The sequence below is a fragment of the Lampetra planeri genome, chromosome 50, assembly GCF_965212315.1.
Source record: "Lampetra planeri chromosome 50, kcLamPlan1.2.h2, whole genome shotgun sequence".
NCBI lineage: Eukaryota > Metazoa > Chordata > Hyperoartia > Petromyzontiformes > Petromyzontidae > Lampetra > Lampetra planeri.
Window position 1 is genome coordinate 5926185 of NC_136156.1, and position 21545 is coordinate 5947729.

At 45.7% G+C, this 21545-nt stretch overlaps 1 protein-coding gene across 1 annotated transcript in view; it reads right to left on the reverse strand.

Annotated features, from left to right (window-relative positions):
* Positions 1-8155: 8155 nt before the first annotated feature.
* Positions 8156-21545, reverse strand: part of TMEM135 (transmembrane protein 135) — a 57973-nt gene continuing 44583 nt past the window's right edge. The window contains exons 12-15 of the mRNA XM_078616360.1: positions 19014-19090; positions 17855-17953; positions 16294-16361; positions 8156-8689 (exon numbers count right to left, since the gene is read on the reverse strand). Of these exons, the coding sequence (XP_078472486.1) occupies positions 8569-8689; positions 16294-16361; positions 17855-17953; positions 19014-19090 (365 nt within the window). The 3' untranslated portion in view covers positions 8156-8568. The remainder of the gene's footprint in view (positions 8690-16293; positions 16362-17854; positions 17954-19013; positions 19091-21545) is intronic.

The following is a 21545-nucleotide window of genomic DNA, read 5'->3' on the forward strand; positions in this document are numbered from 1 at the left end:
TTTCCCTGCACAAGAATACGGGTAACCCGTGTGGGCTGACACGGCATGATACCGTTCGTGTGGTGGTGGTGGTGTTCCTCTCCCGTTAGAGGAGCGCAGACGACAGTAGGTTTACTCTGCGGTCCACAGTTTGTGTTACATGACCACAACTGCTACTGCCTCTACTCTCTTTAATGTTGAATTTATGAAGGATGGATGTGCATCAGTCATTTGGCTGTTCTGCGTGCGGGCGAACGGCTACACTGGTGTGTCTTGCGAGGAACGTCAAAGTCTCGAGGAGCTTGTGACGTTTATTCCGGACGGCCGCATTGTTGCACTCTGTTCGCGCAGCGTTCAAATACAAATATTGGCGAGATTCTCGACCGGTCGTGGCGACTGCTGTTTGTTTGTGGGTCGTCGATGAGAGCGGTGGCTCTTCATTGCAAGGCCCAGCGGGTCACTGGCGGCCCCCGACAATACACAAACGGTGAAAACACCACCCCCCATCATCATCATCTTCTTAGGGTTTTTCGGTGAAGTCACGTTCATTAATTTTGATGTTTTACCTACGTGACTTTACCGAAAAACCCTAAGAATATGAATCCTTGCAGTCACGAAAGCTTCAAATCTAGAATCATCATCATCCTCGTGCTGCTGCCAAACCCCACAATGGTTTCAAATGGTGTGTTCCAACTTGATGAATAAAAGCGAACGCAGCTACATCAGTAGGTGGCGGTCTATGACAACATTATGCTTGCACAGCCTGTCAACCACAATATAATTCTAGATTTGAAGCTTTCGTGACTGCAAGGAATCATATTCTTAGGTTTTTTCGGTAAAGTCATGTAGGTAAAAAATTAAGCTTCAAATCTAGAATTAACACCCTCTACGGGGAGGAATTCCACCTATCTGTTAGAGTTTTTAACAGACGAGACAAGAAGTCACAGCTTCTCGAGACGCTGGCCTTCCTAAAGAGATGGCGAGATAACAAGGTAATACCCATCGCTTTCACACAAATACTGTTTCTTGGAATTTCTCTCACTTGATACAGCTATCGTGCTGTGACGGTTCCCCTGAAGATGGAAGCTTGTGTTGCCTCCGAAATGTCGTGATTTTTATTTTATTTTACTTTTATTAATTTTAATTTTTCACCTACGTGACTTTACCGAAAAAACCTACGAATATGAACCACAACATAACTGCGTTAAGGGTTGCATTATGTTGTTTTGCAGGCAGTGTGGCGACCCTCAACACACTGACGATGTCTTATCGGCGAAAGTGGGGCCCCCTCTGAAAATGAGTGAAGAACACTGGACTAGCGCCAGTTACGGACGGCGCAGTTCGGAGTGAAACCCACGGAGTGACGCCTCCTTCTTCGTTTTCTCACTTCAACCGATAACAACAACGCGCTGAGTATTCGTGGCAATGTCGACGAACATTCGGGCGACTTTTCACGACCCTCCGTCCTTTTCAGTGCACCTCCACCAACGTGGAAGCAAGGCGAGCAGTAATGTTACGCCGTGCGTTGCGAGGCAACGACGAGCCACTTGCGCTGTACGCAAGTGGCTCGTCGTCCTTCGAAAGGAGTGGGGAACCTTTTTTCTGGCAAGGGCCATTTGGATATTTATATTAACATCATTCGCGGGCTATACAAAATGATCAACTTAAAAATGTGCCTGTTATATTTGGTCAAACATTTAATTAACTCACCCCCAATGTGATGGCTGGAACTGCTTCTCTTTGGCGAGGCGTGTGATGGTAGCTGGCATTGATGATGTTGCTGCTACTCGCAACTGCTTTTCCAGGTTTGCTCCTAGATTTAGTGAATTTCGAGTCCCGCCTGCGGTTGCCTTGGCAGGGCCAGACCCAAATGATTTCGCGGGCCTTATACGGCCCGCGGGCTGGACGTTCCCCACCCCTGTTCTAAAACATAGTTGTCAACCCAATATCAGGGGCGGTTTCTTCATTAGGGCGATTGGGCGACGCACCACCAATGTCATTCAACCACAGAGTCACGCTAGCCGTCACTGTGCCTCTGGATATAGTCCAATCAGCGTCATGTCACGTTCTGTGGAGTACCGCCTCTTTTTGGGCGATTTCACTCCGGCTGAGAATCGCCCCGAGTGGTCCCATAGACTTACATTCAAAGATGTTTTTTTTCGAACGGCGGGCGCTGCAATGCATTCTCTATGGCTTCCGGGAGGGCTCGCACTAACGTGCTTACGTCATCATACGTAAGCACGTTGCATCCAACAATATTATTTGTCGCCACCTAGTGGAATCTTTAATAAAATAAACTTGAGTGGATTGTATTAATAGTGAGTATAGAAACAAACAAGATGTATTGTAAGAGTCACTTTATTTTGCATTAATATTAAAGAAGTGAAGTTGCCTTTACATGCTTAAGCTATTAATTTATCCTTGCATGGGTGGACCTTATCCTTATAAATCAACCAGACAGTTGCCCCCCCTGAGAGATTTTGCAGGAGCCGCCACTGCAACCCATCACGGTTTACCCCGTATTCTCGTACAGGGAAATTGAGTTTTCAGGTCCATACGGCGTATATCCGTTTAAATACGGGCAAAAAAACATGTTTTTGTCTATTTGTTTGTGTTTCTCCCTTGTGATGGGACTTTGTCGGATGAACGTTGAGATGTATAAGGGGCACGGGGTGACCAATGATGTCTGAATTGGTCTGTAATAAGGCAGGCACTGATTAGGGGTGGGCAGGTGTGCTAAAGGTCAAACAGTTGAGCACATTATTTTAATTCGGCAAATCTGGGCTGTGGCATCGGATGTGGCAGCACAGGCAATCCCAACCGTGCCTCTTGATGCCCTTCGGCTTATGTTGGCCTATCACTATCCTAGTCCGCCGGTGTTGTATTTAAGAACTTTTAGTCATCTAATACATGTCTATGGCAGCCAGCCAGCAAAACTTAAAAAAAATCGCATGATGTGAAGAGAGGTAGACACACAGACAAGCACAATGCATGACACCCTAATTCTGAGTTTTACAAAAGCAATTAGGTAGATTTATTTAATTAAGAATTTATCAACAAATGACAAAGTCCTGACATCACAATTGGCCCACGATGACAAGGCCACGAGTTTAAATCCCAGACAGGGTCGTCTCAGCTCATCATCTTCCTGGGTGGATAAAATAGGCTTGTAATGAGCCTCACTCTCTTTTAAGCCACCAGTAGTTGTTGCATTAACAGAATATGGTCCCTGCCACTGCCACATGGAATTTCCACCACTCCCTCAAGACCACTTGCGGAGATGAGCATTTGCCCAATGCTTAAACGAGCATGGGAACATATGATAGGATGCATCGAGGAGACATCCAACACTCGGGCAATGAGGATAACAGAAGAATAAGATTTGTTGCGATCTCGAAACGAACTGCAAAGCTGTTGTACTGCCTTCTGGTCATCCTCAGCAATTAGTGATTTCGAGTTCAATATTAAGGTTAACTATTAACAATACATATATATTTTTAATGGCACCCAAACAAACTAATAATACACCTTACCATGGCTTGAACCAAATCAACGAAACTTGTCTGAAAACCCTGGCTATGCCATCGAGTTAACATTTGCATGACGTTTGATGTAATCATTCGGCAGTCTATTCTCTCTGTAATCAGAGATGCACGGGGGGGGCGGGGGGGGCAACAGGACAAACAAAAGCGAAGGTTGCCCTCCACCACAGCAAAAAAAAAATGTTGTATGGCCATTAAACATCAGACCATTGTGAGATTGTTCATCAATGTATCGTCGTGAATAAACCAACAATTATTGATTTACATACATAGATATCAGAGTATACGATGCATATCGACTTTATAGGCTAATCAACTTTAGATTTGAAGCTTTCGTGACTGCAAGGATTCATATTCTTAGGTTTTTTCGGTAAAGTCACGTATGTAAAAATTTTAAATTAATAAAAGTAAAATATCAATTTTTATTTTTTACCTACGTGACTTCACCGAAATAACCTAAGAATACTAATCAACTTTGTTTCGCAAAATGTCCATTCTCCCTTTTGAGACGTTCATACTTGGGTGTTGTCGCGGTGTGTCACCATGGAGCACCCCAGTGCCTATGGCTAGCATCCATCCCAGCCAGAGAGCATCCACATCTCTCGCGTGCCAGCAAATAAAACAGAAACAAATCACTGGGTTTCTAATTAGAATAACCCTACTTACATTATTTTATTTAACAAAAAAAAAACCCCCAATAGCTCCATCATTTCCTGCACCTAAACCCGCGTAATCGAAAAAATATTACCATGTACGCAATTTGTCCGTTTCTTGGGTGGAGTAAATATATATATTTTATCAGGTAGTTTTCTATACCGTCTTATCAATATGCAAAAAAATAAATGGTGCTTTTTTTAGCAAATAAGCCACATGGAAACCCACTGACGAACATGCAATAGAAGGGTTAATGTGATATACGTTTTAAAAGCCACAAAGCATCAAGGGAAGACCACATCACTCTGCGAACAGATTCGTGAAACATATTATGCACAATACTGTTTTAGGGAATTTACAGGGCTAAAAAAAACAATGATTTTAACGTACTGTCGATTTCCATTTGAGAGTCTAACTAGTGGAGTAACGGTCATAAAGTACCACTGGGGTTAATATTCAGCACAGCTGCCCCACCATTACAAGGCACCTTCTCATGACAAGGACTTTATATAACCGGGGAAGGCTCACAGATTCGGATATACTGTAATCCGAGTCAGGGGTCATTGTTTTCATTGGAGGTTCCTAGCCTATCATAGCAATTCCACATTCCTCTGACGGGCACCAGTCGCTCCAAAAGGATAACCATACCTCGAACTCCCACAAAGTGGTACTCGTTTATTGATGCTGTAAAAATGATGGGAACCCGTCACCCCGTCCCCCAACCATGATAGCAACGCGCATCCAACCAAATCAGTCGAATTCTCTCACCCAGGGCTCGGCAACCTGCATCACCTGAGCCGCATGCGGCTCTTTGGCTCCCCCCTCCCTTGCGGGCAGCAGCCGATTTTCTAAAGAAGAAAAATCCTCATAGATCCTAAACGTAATTTGACGCTAAAATAATAATAATCAATTGAATCAATATGACGGGGAATGGGTCACTATGGAATGTCTTGGTGACAACAATGTACCGTTAAACTGGTATTGTTAAAGAATAACTAGGGGAGGGGGGCTAAATAGACGCAGTTTATTCCATTATTTAGTGTTTGCGTGTGCGTACAAGTAGCTCCGCGTGTGATGCGGCTCTCCAATTATTTTGGTCAACGAAAAAAAACTCCTGCTCTAGCCACACATTTGACCGTGTTGCTGTACTGCTTTGGGATTTACCGCACTCTCCCGAATTCGTAAAACGCTCTGGGAAACGATGCACCCCAAACTTGTGCGATAATTTTTTGTTAATGTAAAAGTGCCTTTTATAATCTGGATACAGTAAATTGCCATGCAGAGCCGTCTCCCAGATTAGGATGACGATTGCGCGGATTTACAATTAAAAGGGTGGAAATGTCTTCTGGAAGAGGATTCCGTACGATCGGTGGGGGTAGTGTTATCTGCACTCTGGCAGGTCGTGTTACAATGGAGAACCGCCTTCTGGATGATCCTGAACAACTGGTTTAATGCACGTCTCCCAGAAGACACAGGTATTCACGTACAATATCATAAACATTCGGCTTAGTTTACTCGGGAAAGTCACACCGAGTCTCAAGATAGTTTTCAAGAGGGCCCTGGGTTGACGATTGCCGTTTCACAATCCAGCATCTTCTCAAATCTGGGGCATTTGGACCGTGATGCTGACACACGATGGCATAACGTCTTGTAATGCAAAGGTGAGTCTTGTAATTCGGTGACTAAGTCGATGCAAACACACCACGCTTCGTTTCGGAGGCTTTTTTCACAGATGTGCACGCCATGCCCTCTGGTGGACCGCGAGATGTCTTGCAGATCACTGTAATGTGAAGTCGTGCCATAACGACGACACAACCTCGACATGAATGCATGGCATCAGCACGGCGCTTTAAGCTTTTTGTAACGTCTCGTCTGTACTGAAATTTGGATCGGTTTACGTTGCTGTATTTTTTTCTCGTTTTGTAATATCTCGCTGTCTCTCCAATACCGTGCCCTATATCCCTGTGCCGTGCTGGTCCATGCATGAACGTTACACATTAGCCAACAATCGTCATGTCATCATAATGGCAGATGAACGAGGCTGCATAATGACGGAACAGAAGCCAAAAAAGCCAAAAAAAGCCACATCTGAGAGGATGACCACCGTGGACGCATTCCCGTTGATGATGACAAAGAATCGACAAGAATCAATTTTGGGGGCAAAGCAATTTTAAACCGCGTGTATCGTTTGGACAAAGAATCGATTTTCATCAGTGGATTGTTCTGGCTCTTAATATTTAGCACGATCGCAGAATTGGTTGATAAATTGCGTTAGAAGTTTCAAGAACCTTACGACCTCAATCTTACCCGTTTTTATTTCATTAGTCTGGCTACAAGTGCTGCCTTGTTTTTTGTTTTAAATGATAATTCACGGCAGGTCGCTCCCACACTGAGACTCGTAAACCTAACGCGTAGGTTTTTGCGGCCGCTATTGCGATTCAGAATTGTTTATTGGGTTTTAAAGCAAGTAAAAGATGCCTCTAAACATTCGGGCAGTTCACCAGCATTGATTCAAGCAATCCTGACTGCTGACAAGGGACACTGAATGTTGAAACCTTGTATTGAATCAATGCTGCTGAAATGACGGCCTCCCATGTCATTTGGACTGATGATTTGTAATACTTTAATTTTTTTGTGTGGAAAGACAGATATGTGAAAGTGACATATTGCCTGCTTTTCCATTTTGTCACTCAACTTTGATCAGATGATTCATTACATAGCCTAACCCAATATAGTATGAATCGGTGAGACTCGTGTTTTTTGACATCGCAGTAACAGGCACTGTTACTTACATCTGTCATCAATCACTGCTCCACATCCGCCCACACCACCGCCAACAATTAACTGCTGGACACCATTGACCCCACGGCTGCAATAGCAACATTGGCCGACGGAACGCGCCTGCAACCTACCGAGGTCCATCGCAGAGATAGACGTCTGTCTACAGAGTAAGAGGTTGCACTTATACAAGTGGCCTTTGGGCGCGCTCCCGCACGACTGCGACCCAAATACTGTGCGTTCAAGCGCGCATTGGTCAAGAGCTGCCAGTACAGCGTCACTGTACCGGTCGCGTGTGCCAAGCAAAACGAACGGAGCCTCGGGCGTGATCTCCGTTTGGCGCGTTCACGCCAAGTCGAAGCACATCGCTCGATTCTCGAATCCCACAAGCAACCATCGCAATAGCTCAGCGCCACCTCCCCCAGGCAACAGCAGGGGGAGTGCGCGCTCCCCCAAGAATTGTTTTCCATGGCTATCACACCGGCAGTCATCCCACGGAGATGCCGAATTGAGTGCAAACACCCAACATGTCAGTTGAGTCATTGAATCCCATATGCATCAGAAGCCGATTTAATTGCGAACGGCTGGCTCCCGGATTAGAAATCAGTATCCCCGCGTCACTGGACCAATGCCGACGTTCGGGACGCCCTCCGAGGCACCCGGCAGCAATGTTCAGATCCCACCGATCTCAACCATTAGGTCGTCTTCAGAGGTACACGTTCAACACGTTCTGCCGCTGGTGTCCGTCAAAAAACCATTCCGACAAATTAAAACGGTGGCAGATTCCATTCTGCGCCGATGTAACCAAGACCTGTTCTTTGGTTAACGTAATAAAAATAATAATTACCCGTCGCATATGCGGGCATACGCAATTGTGCGGTGCATTAGGCCAGACGCAAGCAGAACTGGAAAAAAAAAATCACCCAAGAAAAGCTGCCAGTGGTCAACCGAACTTGGATGGCATGGCCTGCTCGAGGAAGTTTCAGCCTTGCAAAAGCAGCATTGCCATACCATTGCCTTGTCACGCTCGGGAGTTTGTGTTGAAATGTACACTGGCGGTGTTAATCTTGGCACCTTGCCACAAGTGCACACTGGGATGCTGTGCTCGGCATATTTGATAAAGTGTCAAGTCTCCAAGTGCTGCAAGTTACTCTTCTACCATATTTTGCATTTTTCTGACCATCATTGGCTTTAATCATATTGGACCTATTCTAATATTGGCATAAGTTGCAATCGTAAATATGATGAATCTCAACAGGCTCTCGCATACTTAGAACACGGATTACATTTCAATGTTTTCGTACGACCGTGTTAGTACCATCACACCAATCAAAGGCAATTTGAAACTTAAATTTGACTAACACAATTTGGCTTTGCATTGGGCTAAAACAAACGGTGACAACAAATTTTTTGGAATCATTTCAAAATCTCAATTAGGTACCGTTTTAACAATCGACCCGTGTTCGTGCATTCGAACAGGGCTCACGTACAAATCATCTCGCACGGTGCGTGGCGGCATTCAGGTTTAGTCATTACGAACGCCTCATCGGCAAAGACGTGTGCCGTTGAACGCATCCCATCGGCGCGGGCGGCGCGCGTGCCGCGGTCCGTCCGCTCAGCGGCTAGAGCCGGCCGTGTGCGTGAAACGGGGATCCAACTTGAGGTCAAAGTCCTTGAAGTCCCGCGAGGCCTGGGTCCCTAATGCGTCCAGAGCCTTCCGGTTCATCAGCGCGAATCTGCGGTGACATCATCGATCATCATGATGATCATCATCATAACCAATCAATCACCGCACCATGGTTGGCTACGTACGGCGCGAAAGAAGTTCAACGTACATACATACATTAACAACCATCGTGTAGTTGTGGTGCAAGACAGACGGTGATGCACAGCGTTGAAGATTGTCCGTGACACAAGCTAAGGGCGACGCTGCGTTCTGACTTGTATGTATGACGAACTTCTTTCTCACCGTACAGAGCCAACCGTGGCTAATTGGAGGTGCGGGGGGAGGCATAACAAACTAAACACAAAAAGCAGTTCTAAAGAAATGAGCTTTCAATCTATATTTAAAAGTACATAGCTCCCAGTGGCATCCTAATGTTGGAAAGAAGAGCGTTCCAGACGGCTGCAAAAGTGCATCTGAAAGCGTGAAATGCAGTGACTGCCTTGGCGCAAATGCTAAATAAATATAATCAACAATCATAAACATCATCATTATTATCATCTTTGTCATCGTTTATAATCAGCTTTAATTATCATTCATCATGGTCATCATTATCATCACCAATTATCATTCACCATCATCAAACATCAATCATCATTGTCCACACTATCATCAATGTACATGTCCAGCAGCATTCTCAATCCAGTGCTGGATGAAGGCCTTCCCACGCTGTGCGTGTGCGAGTTTTTTTCTTCGACTATATTTAAACGCGCTGGGATAGTGTGCTCGCCACGTGGGTTAGCGGCCTGCTTGAGACATGAACCTCAGGTGGATCTCGTTCCAGGTTGCCCAAAAGTCACACCCCCACACCCTGCCACACGAAAGCGACTCGTCGAAGAAATCAAGCGTGTTTAAGCCCTCGTTTCCTAAGTGCCGTGGGTTTTCAGTGTTGTGCAGTTTAGTTGAACTGCGGAGATATTGAAGAACTTTGCCATTACTCTTCACGCAAGGCTCGATACAATAACCACTGAACTATTGACGGACACTTTTACAAACAGCGTCTCGTTAAATGTTTTGATATTCTCCAGATTATGTGTGTGTGGGTGATCAGACGTGGGGAGCGGTAGTGTAGCGCTTTAAGTGCCGCGCTACGAACCCGGCGACCCGAGTTTGATTCCCGCTCACGGCCAACACCAGTGACGATTATCTGAATCGGTTCTGGGCCTCCCCCTAGGTCGACTCAGCCTCAAAAGATGATTTACATTTATTTGTAAGGCGCCTTCCACGAATGCCTCAAGGCATCTCAAGCCTCAAATGAGTACCTAATGCGTTGTTTAAAAATCGCCACAAAGACGGCTGGGTGTGGTCCTGGTTACTCAACCCCTCGTGTGCCGTGCCGGCCTTCATAGGTGCTCGCTAACAACACTTGCCTCAACAGTCTGTTCAAGGCTATAAGAGGGATCGTCGTCTTTGACCAGACCTGTATACATTCATCGACACCGCGCACAGGTTTCGGAGGCATCTTATAACCCAGTGATTACGACAGTTAAACAGGGAACAAAAGCAACGCGAAAGGGGAGGGAAGACACGAACGACGGCCGATTGGGCCGAGCTTTACAAATCCGAGCTTCGTCTGCGAAATCGTTCACAGGTCACGACGGCAGGGCGCGACGGTCGACTCGTTTGTCCTGCAGTGCCGAGAACGCCACGCGGCGGCTCGTTACTTCAGAGCCGAGGGTTCGCGTGGGGGAATCCGCAGAAAGGAGTCGCAGCGGGCGGCGCGACACGGCATGCTTAGTGCATCGCTCCGATTGACACGCGTGCCGACGTGACGGCCTGGGACAGCAAAGTGGAAAACGCTTTTGCCGTGAACCCCCCCCCACCCCCACCACCACCACTGCAGGGCAGCCACATGGAAGAGTTTGGTGGGTGGACACGTTCTGAGATGATGATATTTATCAGAGAATCGCACTTATTGCGTTACTTTTCCCATTGGCTTTTCCGACCGTGAGAATTTGTTATCACACGGGGATGGTGTGGTCGCTACGAGTGGACCGAGTGGCTGCTTGAGTTGACGAGCCGGGCGGTGGTGGCTATGATGTGGCTATGATGTGGCTATGATGTGGCTATGATGTGGCTATGATGTGGCTATGATGTGGCTATGATGTGGCTATGATGTGGCTATGATGTGGCTATGATGTGGCTATGTGGCTATGATGTGGCTATGATGTGGCTATGATGTGGCCCGTAATCCAGAACTCTGGAGGTGAGGGTTGGTGATCGGCACAAATGTTGTCATGCTCCCTTCCCGTGGGCGTTGACGTATCATACCATGGCTTGCCAGAAGGCAGTGCAGAAAACATGTGGACTATCCGTTCCGTCTGTATGGGATAGAGTGTTTCCGCCTTGCGTGCGTGGATTTTCTCCGGGTGCCCTGGATTCTTCACACATGTAATCACTCATTAATTTGCTGATAACACCTTGATAGGGAACCATGAAGCTTGGGCAATTGTTGGCGCTGGCTCATTGCGTGGCTGCCTTCCCCGCTTGTCTGTGGTTCCTCCTCGCGCCTCTGAGCCGTTCTCTCTCTACGAGAGTGAGCGAACACTGAGCAGCACATTACAAGTTGAAATTATCTATGAAAAGGGAAATTTGTGAATATGTGTGTCTGTTCAAAATATTTAGTGTACTTCCCGACATGCAACAAACTTGAAATTTGCCATGTGGGTACTTTCCAGACTGTGCACTATGCAAAAATTATAAAAATAAACTTTTGTATTTTTTTTGTAGGGGGAGGGGGGCGCAATTATGCATATATTTAGCAGGGCAAGTGAGCTGTGATGTCACATCTGTCATGTGACCCGTGTGCAGAACAGTCGTTTACTGACGTACGCACCCTGAAAGTTGTGTGTGTCTGCAGCAAGCGCGTGTATGTGTACCTATGGACGCGCGTGCGTGTGTGTGGGGGGAGTGGTAGTGTAGTGAATCCAAGTCCCGGGCGAAGTCGGGTAGTAGAGCTAGTTATGAATAAGAGAATGCCTAAATGAAATCCACAGACTAAGGATTGAATAACGTTCCACAGATCATCATCGACTCCACTAACAATCCACCTAACATAAAAAAAATGGTAAATTAACACGGTTGCTATGTAGTGAGCAGCAGAGGGCAGTGTAGCAATTAATCCATTGTTGTACTGTACTTCAATGCTCTCACGTCTATGCTCCTATCGTTCGCCATCCCACGCTGAACCAGTGCGGTGGGTGAGGTGTGGTCAACTAGTCCCCACAATCCGCATGGCACGGGGAGGCCTTCATCCAGCAGTGGATTAACAAAATCAGCTGGACGCGTGTACATGTGTAAGTGTACCCACACACGCACTCCCATATGCCTGTTAAAACACCCCCACCCCGCCCAACCCCCAATAAAGTCCAGGCTGCATGGAATGACGAGACGACTACAGCAGCTGTGGTTGTAATGGAATACTTCACAATGCACTGAGCCCCCCTGGATTCACTGGAGGCTTGTTGCAAACATATGGACAAGTTGACTGAGTGAGCATACATACGTTACAATGTTCATACATACCGCGCAGGTGATTTGGAAAAAAATTATATAATAACGTAGGGAAGCTGCCACCTTCGCTAGACATGAAATCCAGACGTCGGCGGTTCAATTTGATCTCCCGGCGTGGCAGTTAAAACAATGGGGCAAGTTTTCATTAAACTCCCTCCGCCTCTGTCCACCCACAGCAGTATAAATGCGTACAGCAGAGTTAAGTCGATCGGCAATGTCACGCACGGTGGGGGTAGCGTGTGGGTACTCCCATCCCTTCCGAGGCGCTACTGGCCAGCGTGGAAGAGTAGGCCAAAACCTCTTCGAGGGGCTCTCTGGAACACCCAACGCGGAGATGACGCGTTGAAGTCAGCGAGTGTGCAGGTTGTCAGGCGGATCATTAAATCGCAGAATTGTGAGTGATGGTGACTGCTTTGGGAGGGGCCTTCATCTAGCAGCGGATTGAGACCTTGGTTGATGATGATCAGGCTTATTCGAATACCATTGAAAAGTCTAACGTGGTCCTGTCCTGAATGGAGTTCTTTGCGGATGAAAGACAGCACCTTACAGGTTTTCAGTTTCCACTGTGTTGAAGCGGGCGAATGCATTTGCCAACGATGGGCTCCCCCCCTAGGCCCACAGGTAAACCCTTGGGAGGGTTTAATATTTGGTGTGGTTCATTGAATTCACGTAAAGTCACGTAGAAGGGAAATAATAAAATAATAAAAATAAAACATAATTAAATACAATTCTCACGACGTTTTGGCCACAACGCAAGCAGCTGTCCTCAGGTGAAGAACAGGGCTGTCGGAAATATAGTGTCTGAAACACTGTCTCTCTGACAGACCTGTTCTTCACCTGAGGACGGCTGCTTGCGTTGTGGCCGAAACGTCGTGAGAATTGTATTTGATTATGTTTTATTTTTATTATTTTCCTTCTACGTGACTTTACCGAAAGAACCAAGAAGATGAATCCCTGCAGTCACGAAAGCTTTAAATCGAAAAATTTAATTCACGTATTCCAGGCAATGGAGAGCGCAGGGTGCCCTAGACTACCCGGACCCATGCAAGAAGCACATGCGGGCCCCCATCCAACGACGCCCCGAACAAAAATTGAGCAGAAATTGGCATTGAATTCCGCGGCGGATTTGTCACGGAAATATTTTAACCTGTCAAGCACGTCAACATGTGAGCAGCTGGATCGCACTCCCCGTGACAAATGCTGAAGATCGTAAAATCTGGAGAGCGTGTGTTTTGGCCACCAACCGTCAGCTATGAGGATGAAACGTGACAAAAAGGTTGACATCAAACCGGGTGCCTAATACGACCGCACAGGTTTTTGCGGTTACGCTTTAAAGTTCTCTGATGCGTTTATATGCTCTCGTTTTGTATCATACAGCTATAGTGTGCCTGATGATTGTAAAACAGCCTATGGGCAATCCTTGAAAACGAGGCGGGGTGGAAAACAATCAAGATGACTGTAAAGCAATATCCAGTCGCAAAAAAAAACTAAACTAACTTGCATCTTATAGTAGTAGGTTTTTACCCTTTAAACTGGTACAAAACTGACACCTTTATACAAGGCATCATGTTTGCAATAACCACAACACAAGTAGTCAAAATGCAAACAAAAAGAAACAACTCTGATGATGATAATGATATGCACTGTCCTTGAAGTTGATTGGTCCACACCCGAGACAGCTTTCTTTAGAGCCTAGTCTCTATTGGTGTTGGACCAGATGATAAAGGTGTCAGTTTTGTACCAGTTTAAAGGGTAAAAACTTACTACTATATTTTGCCACTGGTAAAGGAGGTCTCATAGTGTAAATAACTTGCGTCTTGTTCAGAAGCAGGATTCTTCCTCAGCACGAAAGCCATCGGGACTCAAAACCCAGGCCACAGTATCATCACATCACCCACGACGACAGTTTGTAATAGTGATTTTAAGCTTTTGTGACTGCAGGAATCCATACTCTTTGGTTCTTTCGGTAAAGTCACGTAGGTAGAAAATAAAAGAAATCACGACGTTTTGGGTGCAGCACAAGCATCCGTCATCACCCGATGACTTTATGACTTTACCGAAAGAACCAAAAAGTATAGTTTGTAATAGCTACAGCTTTTTTTTTAAAATGAGAAGAAAATATGTCTCGGCTGCCTCGACCCACCGTAAGCGTTTGACACGACAGATCATCTTTTGCTCGTCTCAAGATTTTAAGACTGCACCCCGTCAAGTGAAAAGGTCACCGGCTGGTTTTCAAGTTAACTCGAGGGAAAGCGATGAAAATATGGCAGCAACGTATCAAATGTCTCCCGCGATCTACAGGGGAATTCCTTGCGGTGCAGTGCTCGGTGTGTTCCTGGCTAACCATTGACTGTATTAGTTCGGAGTTGACCCACTTCACACTTCGTTGTTATTCTGAAGAATGTTATTTGACAAGCGTCATCGGGAAGCTCACCGAGATCCGGAGGAACGCTGCAGAGTGGAACAATGTGGATGTCCAAAATAAACGCCTCATCGTTCCTCAGTGCAGAGCACTGTATTGGATCTCATCCCGACTTCCTGGAGTTTCCCGATGATGCTTGATGCAGTTTCAAGCGAAACATCGCGTATCTGATTGCTGCCGAGTTTGTTGTCCCTTCTCCTGCACCTCCAATAAGTACGGTTGTCTATGTACGGTACGAAAGAAGTTCATCATACAGTAAAACCTTGGATTGCGAGTAACTTGGTCTGCGAGTGTTTTGCAACACAAGCAATTTTTTTAAATAAATATTAATTTGATAAACAAGCGAGGTCTTGCAATACGATTAGTACGTATGGCTCTCATGATATTGTCTTTTCCGAGACCAAGGTGCTCTGCAAACCTTCTGGCCACCACCAAAGGTTTGTGCATGAAGCCATCCAGATATACAAACATAGACATAACTTCAACCGTGATGATGGGTACAAATTGAGAAATCATTGGAAATGTGTTATTAACCATGTAAAAAAGATTTCATTATGCATATTTGTACCATCTTATTTGACAGGTACTAGTCTATTTTACCGAGTTGTTGACATCCCCAGCGTTTAACAGCGCTGCTACTTTTTTGGTTTTGGAAGCCAACACCGACCCTAATTCTTGCGGAGGTGCTGAACAGCTGTACCTTCCCTTCTAGCCCCACCCACATTCCCCCTTCTAGCCCCGCCCACCTTCTCCTTCTAGCCCCGCCCACCTCCCCCCCCCACCCTCCCAGTCCCTGACTGCCACATTTAGATAAGCTCCTCCCCCCTCCCCTTAACCAGTATATAGAATCTTGTCTCTTGGATTTCCCTTCACTTGATACAGTAAATTTGGCTGTGACGGTCCCACCTGAAGACGGAGACTTGTGTTGCCTCCGAAACGTCGTGATTTAATTGAGTTATTTTCATTTATTAGTATTTTATTTTATTATTATTATTTTTGACCTACATGACTTTACCAAAAAAACCTAAGAGTATAGTACGTATACGCTTTGTCTGCCGAGCGTCACGTGATCTATATATACGAGTGCTTTGGATTACAAACACGTTTCCGGAACGAATTATGCTCGCAATCCAAGGTTTTACTGTAACATACATTTGGTTGTGATAACTTTTCTTCAACTCATTGGTGAGTAGTGAATTTAAATAACTGATGCTCTAATACGTGTGTAGGTGTGACAAATTAATTTGTTTGGCTCTTTCAGATGGTGTAGGGTTCTTACAGAAATTTGTCCACATGTATTATGAACAATTATGATGATCTTGACTTAAAGCTTTCGTGACTGCAGGAATTCATACTCTTTGGGTCTTTCGGTAAAGTCACGTTATTAATATTATATTATTATGATATTTTGCTGATCATAAGTCCGTGACAGACATGATCGTCGTCAATTTGCCTTTGCGATTGATGTACAATCTGTGGTATATTAAGCTGTCGAAACTGCACGAGTGGTACGAGCGTAGTTTGCATAGAAATTGCTCGTTACAAACATATTTACATTGAGCGTGAGAACGAATTTCGATCGCCGAATGGATAAGCTGATGCTTCCCAACATTTTCACCGGGGGCAGACAAATTCACCCGTTGTTTTCTCTCCTTCTCGACGGCTTCTCGCTCACGACGTACCTTCCCTTGGTGAGACGCAGCAGAAACCTCCAGTAGGACGGCCTCAGGTTGTGCACCTCCATGACGGCCTTCAAAAAACCCACACAGAGAGAGCGAGAGACAACAACGAATGGCCCATGCGCCTGCGTCGTGGCAAGCGCTCCCACCGGGCACCTACAGAGCCTAGAGTCGTGTCACGTCCTGATGTGGTTGAGATGTGTAAGTAGGTATGTTGAGATGTGTAAGTAGGTACTTTGGTCACTTTGGTCTCCTTGGGCGCCGTGGTGGCGGGATGTTAACTCCATCGCATGTTTAACACGTAGGCTTTCGCGACCAATATCATCCATAATACAGGTTTCTTGGATTAGATCGCGTTGGCATGGAATGCAGGAGGACTCTTCTTGGTTCTTTCGGTAAAGTCACGTAGAAGGGAAATAATAAAATAAGAAGAACAGGTCTGTCGAGAAGACAGAGTCTGAATTTCAGAAGACAGAGTCTGAATTTTAGACTCTGTCTTCTCGACAGACCTGTTCTTCACCTGAGGACGGCTGCTTGCGTTGTGTCCGAAACGTCGTGAGAATTATTTAATAATGTTTTATTTTTATTATTTTATTATTTCCATTCTACGTGACTTTACCGAAAGAACCAAGAAGATGAATCCCTGCCGTCACGAAAGCTTTAAATCGAAATTTAATGCAGGAGGACCTTGGTTCGATCCAGACCCTGACGACACCTGTATATTTGGGGTTTGCATGTTTTCCCCGTGGTCTCGCAGATATTTCTCCAGGTCCTCTGGTTTTTCCCTCTACATTTAGAATCAACATCACACGTTTAGAGTATCTGTCTGCTGTAAAATTTCCACATGATGATAAGCCACTTCGTTGAGATATCAGTTGTGGCCAGGTCGCTTCTGAAAAATAGTTCAGTGGACCTTACCTGGATAAATAAAGATAGTTTATGTAATTTTTGTTAGTTTTTTTGCTGACCCGGTCACGTAAATACATGTCCAGCATTTTTATCAACCCACTGCTGGATGAGGGACTCCCCCGTGCCATGTGCGTCGCGATGGGTAATAATTCAGCCTGGCCACACCGATGACCGCACACACACAAAATACCACCACAATAAATTTGGTTTCGAGACTTAATTTGGCTACATTCCTTCGCTTGAACGAAAATATCTGTTTGACTGCCACACGAAAAACATTCCTATCACACGGGAGGGCAAGCGGGAATGTGCTGCCCATCTGTTGTGTGGATTAGGTCACTTTTATTTTGGTATTTTTCATTTATTTTTCTCTGATGTGTTATGTCTGTCACGGAAAGGGTGCGTTTTTTTTCTTGATGAAACCAGACTTAAGAGCTTATTTGCTCACGAGATACTTCAAAATAAACTTAACTCAACTTGAAGGGACCCCAGAGGTAGCTCTGTAATATCCGCTTCTGTGGGCCTTTCTCAAACGTGCAGGGTTTGCGCTGCTCCGTGACAAATCAGAATCGATACCTGACACCGATAGCGCAATCGGAATACAATTTCAGGGGGGGGGAGGGTAGGGAGGTAATTGACTTGTTGTGTAAATTACCGCTTGGAAACAGATGGCGGTGGAGATGGCGTAGATGATGGTGTCAGCGTGCGGGAAGTACGGGAAGCTGCCCGCCTCGATCCCCTTGAAGTACAGCGTCTAGACGGTAGGCGCAGGTGACGTTATGTGAGAAATTACTCATTGTGTCAATAAACTCTAAAGTGCCCCGTAGTTTTTTTTTTACGTGGATCGCTCTTGCAACGGTGGCTAGCAATATGATTTAACAGGGCTGATGAGACCCACAAGGTAGAAGCCGGCTCAGAGTTTGCTTGTTTAAAAAAGAAAACGCTGCTGGAAAACATTTTTCCCAAAGGCCAAAAGGCCGATGGACTGAAAAAAAAACCCCAGACATTTTCTGTCTTTTTAAATCCTTTATATTAAGTTCACTTGCTTGCTTGCGCGCTTACGACCGTGCAAATCTTTCGGTCGTTTTTTAACCCACTTCCCGTGATACAATCGAGCTGACATTTTGCACACAGACTCGTTGTGCGTGACAATTTATTTTCGTGAAATTTTTTTTCCAAAATGTTACACTTTTTAGGAAAAAATTAATTATATTTAATTACCAATTGCTTAATGGTGGCAGGCAATCATCTGACCCATAGGTGGCAGCCATCTCAAGCCAGAGGACGAGAGGACTCTAGCCGCCACGCATATAAAGGATTTATAGTGAAAAACTTAGTTTTTACGGGTTAATTTTTTCATTGTTATATTTGGGGAAATGCCTGCATTAACATGTGGAGCAAGTCAACATGAGGACAAAGTGAATATGTTCACGTGGCTGAGAAATCGGGGGAAAGCATCAGAATACATCGCAAGCACGATGTGCTTGCCTTCACAGAATTCTGGTAAAGCCCACCACCATGAAATAAAAGAGGCAACAAGAATTAGTCAAATGAACTCCCAATTTGCCCCCTTTGCTCAATCAAGCAACGTCGTGGTGCTCATCTCCACTGGATGGCTCCGAGCCTGAACGTTCCCATGATGGGGGCCAGTTTATCCGCACAATTTATTTCCCACGGCACCACGAGATGCTTAGACATCTCGCATGGTGAAACGGCCCCGTGTTCTACTTGATCTATTGCCCGCGTGAGGGATGCTAGGCTGGAAGCATTTCATCAACAAAGCGTTGTTTTCGTGCCTGAGCTGAGCAGCCTACCTCCACAAGTTTGGAGGACAGGTACATGGAGATGGAGGTGCTCTTGTAGAACATCATCGACAGGCCGGCAACAAAGCCTACACAACAGAACAAGGGTATCCTTCATTGATAACGTGAAACACATGGGATACGGAACCGTGCTCTCACACTGGCCCACTGCCTTGTCTGTGAGGCTTACATGTGTAGAGAAGTTCCTGACGTACGTACTCGTAGACGGAGGTAAGTTAAGGGCTTCCGCCAGGGTTAATTAAAGCTATCAATATTACACAGCAGGGTACACAACTCCCAGGGGCTAGGGGTCCTACTCTGAGTCCGGGTCCCTGCCGGCTAGCTCCGGTCTCTCTCTCTCATGTCGGATCGTGGACTCTGCCGACTCCACCGACCGGAGAGAGAAGCACCTCTACGGCTACCACTGGCTTCTCCCCAGACTCCCTATTCGATCCCTCTCTCTACCCCTGGTTCCCTCTTCACCCTGTTTACTTTACCTGTTCCCACAGTGACCCCGCTTACGTCACTGGGTATCCCTTAAATAACCTAGGAGACGTGACGTCATCGCACTGAACGGCACACCTGACGTGGCCTGGTGGCCGCGTGTAAGGATTGCAGCGATGAGGACAGGCAGGGTCAAGTGGGGTAACTGGGTGAGGAGTCAAGGCAGGGAGGGGGGGGTATGGAAGAACCCGCGAGGTGCTAGCGAGGCGAGGAAAAAACTCCGACAGAAGAGGGTTCTGGAAAAGGGGCGTGGCCCAGCCGAAGTGAGATATAAGGGAGCGCGTAGCGGGGCTCGGGGCTGCCGTGGGGATTCGGGGTCCGGGCCGTCATCGCACTCATCGCTGTGGATCGCCCTCATCGTCTTGGAAGGCTGGTGAAGGGAGTTATACATCTTTGCCGTGGCTACCACATCGACGGCTTCTATATAGTCAGTCAGCTGTATAGCGAGCATCGTGTAGCAGCTACATGGAGTGACCCAGTTGTATATAGTCAACCTGCGTCCACCTGATAATATGTCAAGTCGGGTGGACTATTTATATAATAAATATATATATATAACTTCAGCAAGACTGCGTCTCTGAGTGCTACATTACACGTTGTCAAAAGTCAATGTGCGCCTGTACTCAAACGCACACTGGGTGGTGCTCATCTTCAGAGGTTATCTCGTGTCAGCGATGGAAATTCCACATTACTATGGTAGGGCCTATACTCCCCTTTACAAAACCACCTCCCACTGATGACATTCTATGAAATGGTGACGTCCCACTAGGTGGTAGGTAATTTTATATACCCTGGAGGGATGATGGCATGAGTTGATACCGGCAAAACATTTGAGCCCATCATTTCATTACAGAGAGTTCTGCTGGCCTAAGCAATAGTTTATGATCATATCGATTCAACTTTTATGTTTGTTATTTCTTCTCTGAACTAGCCGATATGAAAAATATAATGTAAATAATACTTTAAATAATGTATTTACACGATGGTAATCAAGATATTTGTACACTTGGTTACATGATGATGATTCACGATGCATCGTGCCTGGGCCATTTGCAAACCCGGGTCAGTGATTCTATTGGCTTTAACCCAAAATTACAGCAACTTCCTTCTGCCCACGAGATCTTATCTTATTATATATATTCATATAGAGCAACTTTGATGAAAACGATGAACATACTTAAACAAACCGGTATAAACAAATAAGTTACAGTTAGTCCCCGACTTACGATGGAGATGGGTTACGACGACCCCATCGTAAATCGAAAATATCGTAAGTCGAAAATGACCTAGCCTACCCAGGAGTCTTAAAGAATGGTGATAATTTAGCAAAACAGAGCAATTTACAGTACCGTACTGTATAAACTATATGCGTAGAGTACATCCCGGCAGCGTCCTAACGTACGGTATCGTACCTCATACGCTGCTGCGTTTACCTGCCGCGCGAAATGTAAAATATTTTACAATTTTGTCATATCGCTATCGCCATCGTAAGATCGAAATATCGTAAGTCGGACCATCGTAAGTCGGGGACTACCTGTATTTAGATGGCAGGGGCGTGCAAAGGATGAGGAATGGGTGACCACAATAGTGGGTGAGCAGGGGTAAGGAAAGCGTAGGGAAGAAAATAAATTGAGGTGGTGGGATGTCAACTACCTCGCCTGGCATACAGGAATTAGTGGGTTCGATCCCAACCCTGGTACCTGTATATTTGGAGTTTGCATGTTCTCCCCGTGGTCATGTGGATTTTTCTCCGGGTCCTCCGCTTTTTCCCTCCACATTCCGAATGAACATGCGCTTAAGACTATTTGGCTGCTCCTAGAAATTCCCGTACCATAAGTCACTTGATTGAGCTGTCATTTGTGATGGCCAGGTCACTTCTGAAACAGAGCTACGTAGCTCAGTGGGGCCTTACCTGGTAAAATAAAAAATATAGTTACGTTTAGTTAGTTCAAGAGAAGAGGTGAGATTTAAATGAAGGATGGAAGGAGGTAAGGAGGGAGCTGTTTATGAGGTTTCCCTTGCCTTGTTTGACCCACAGAG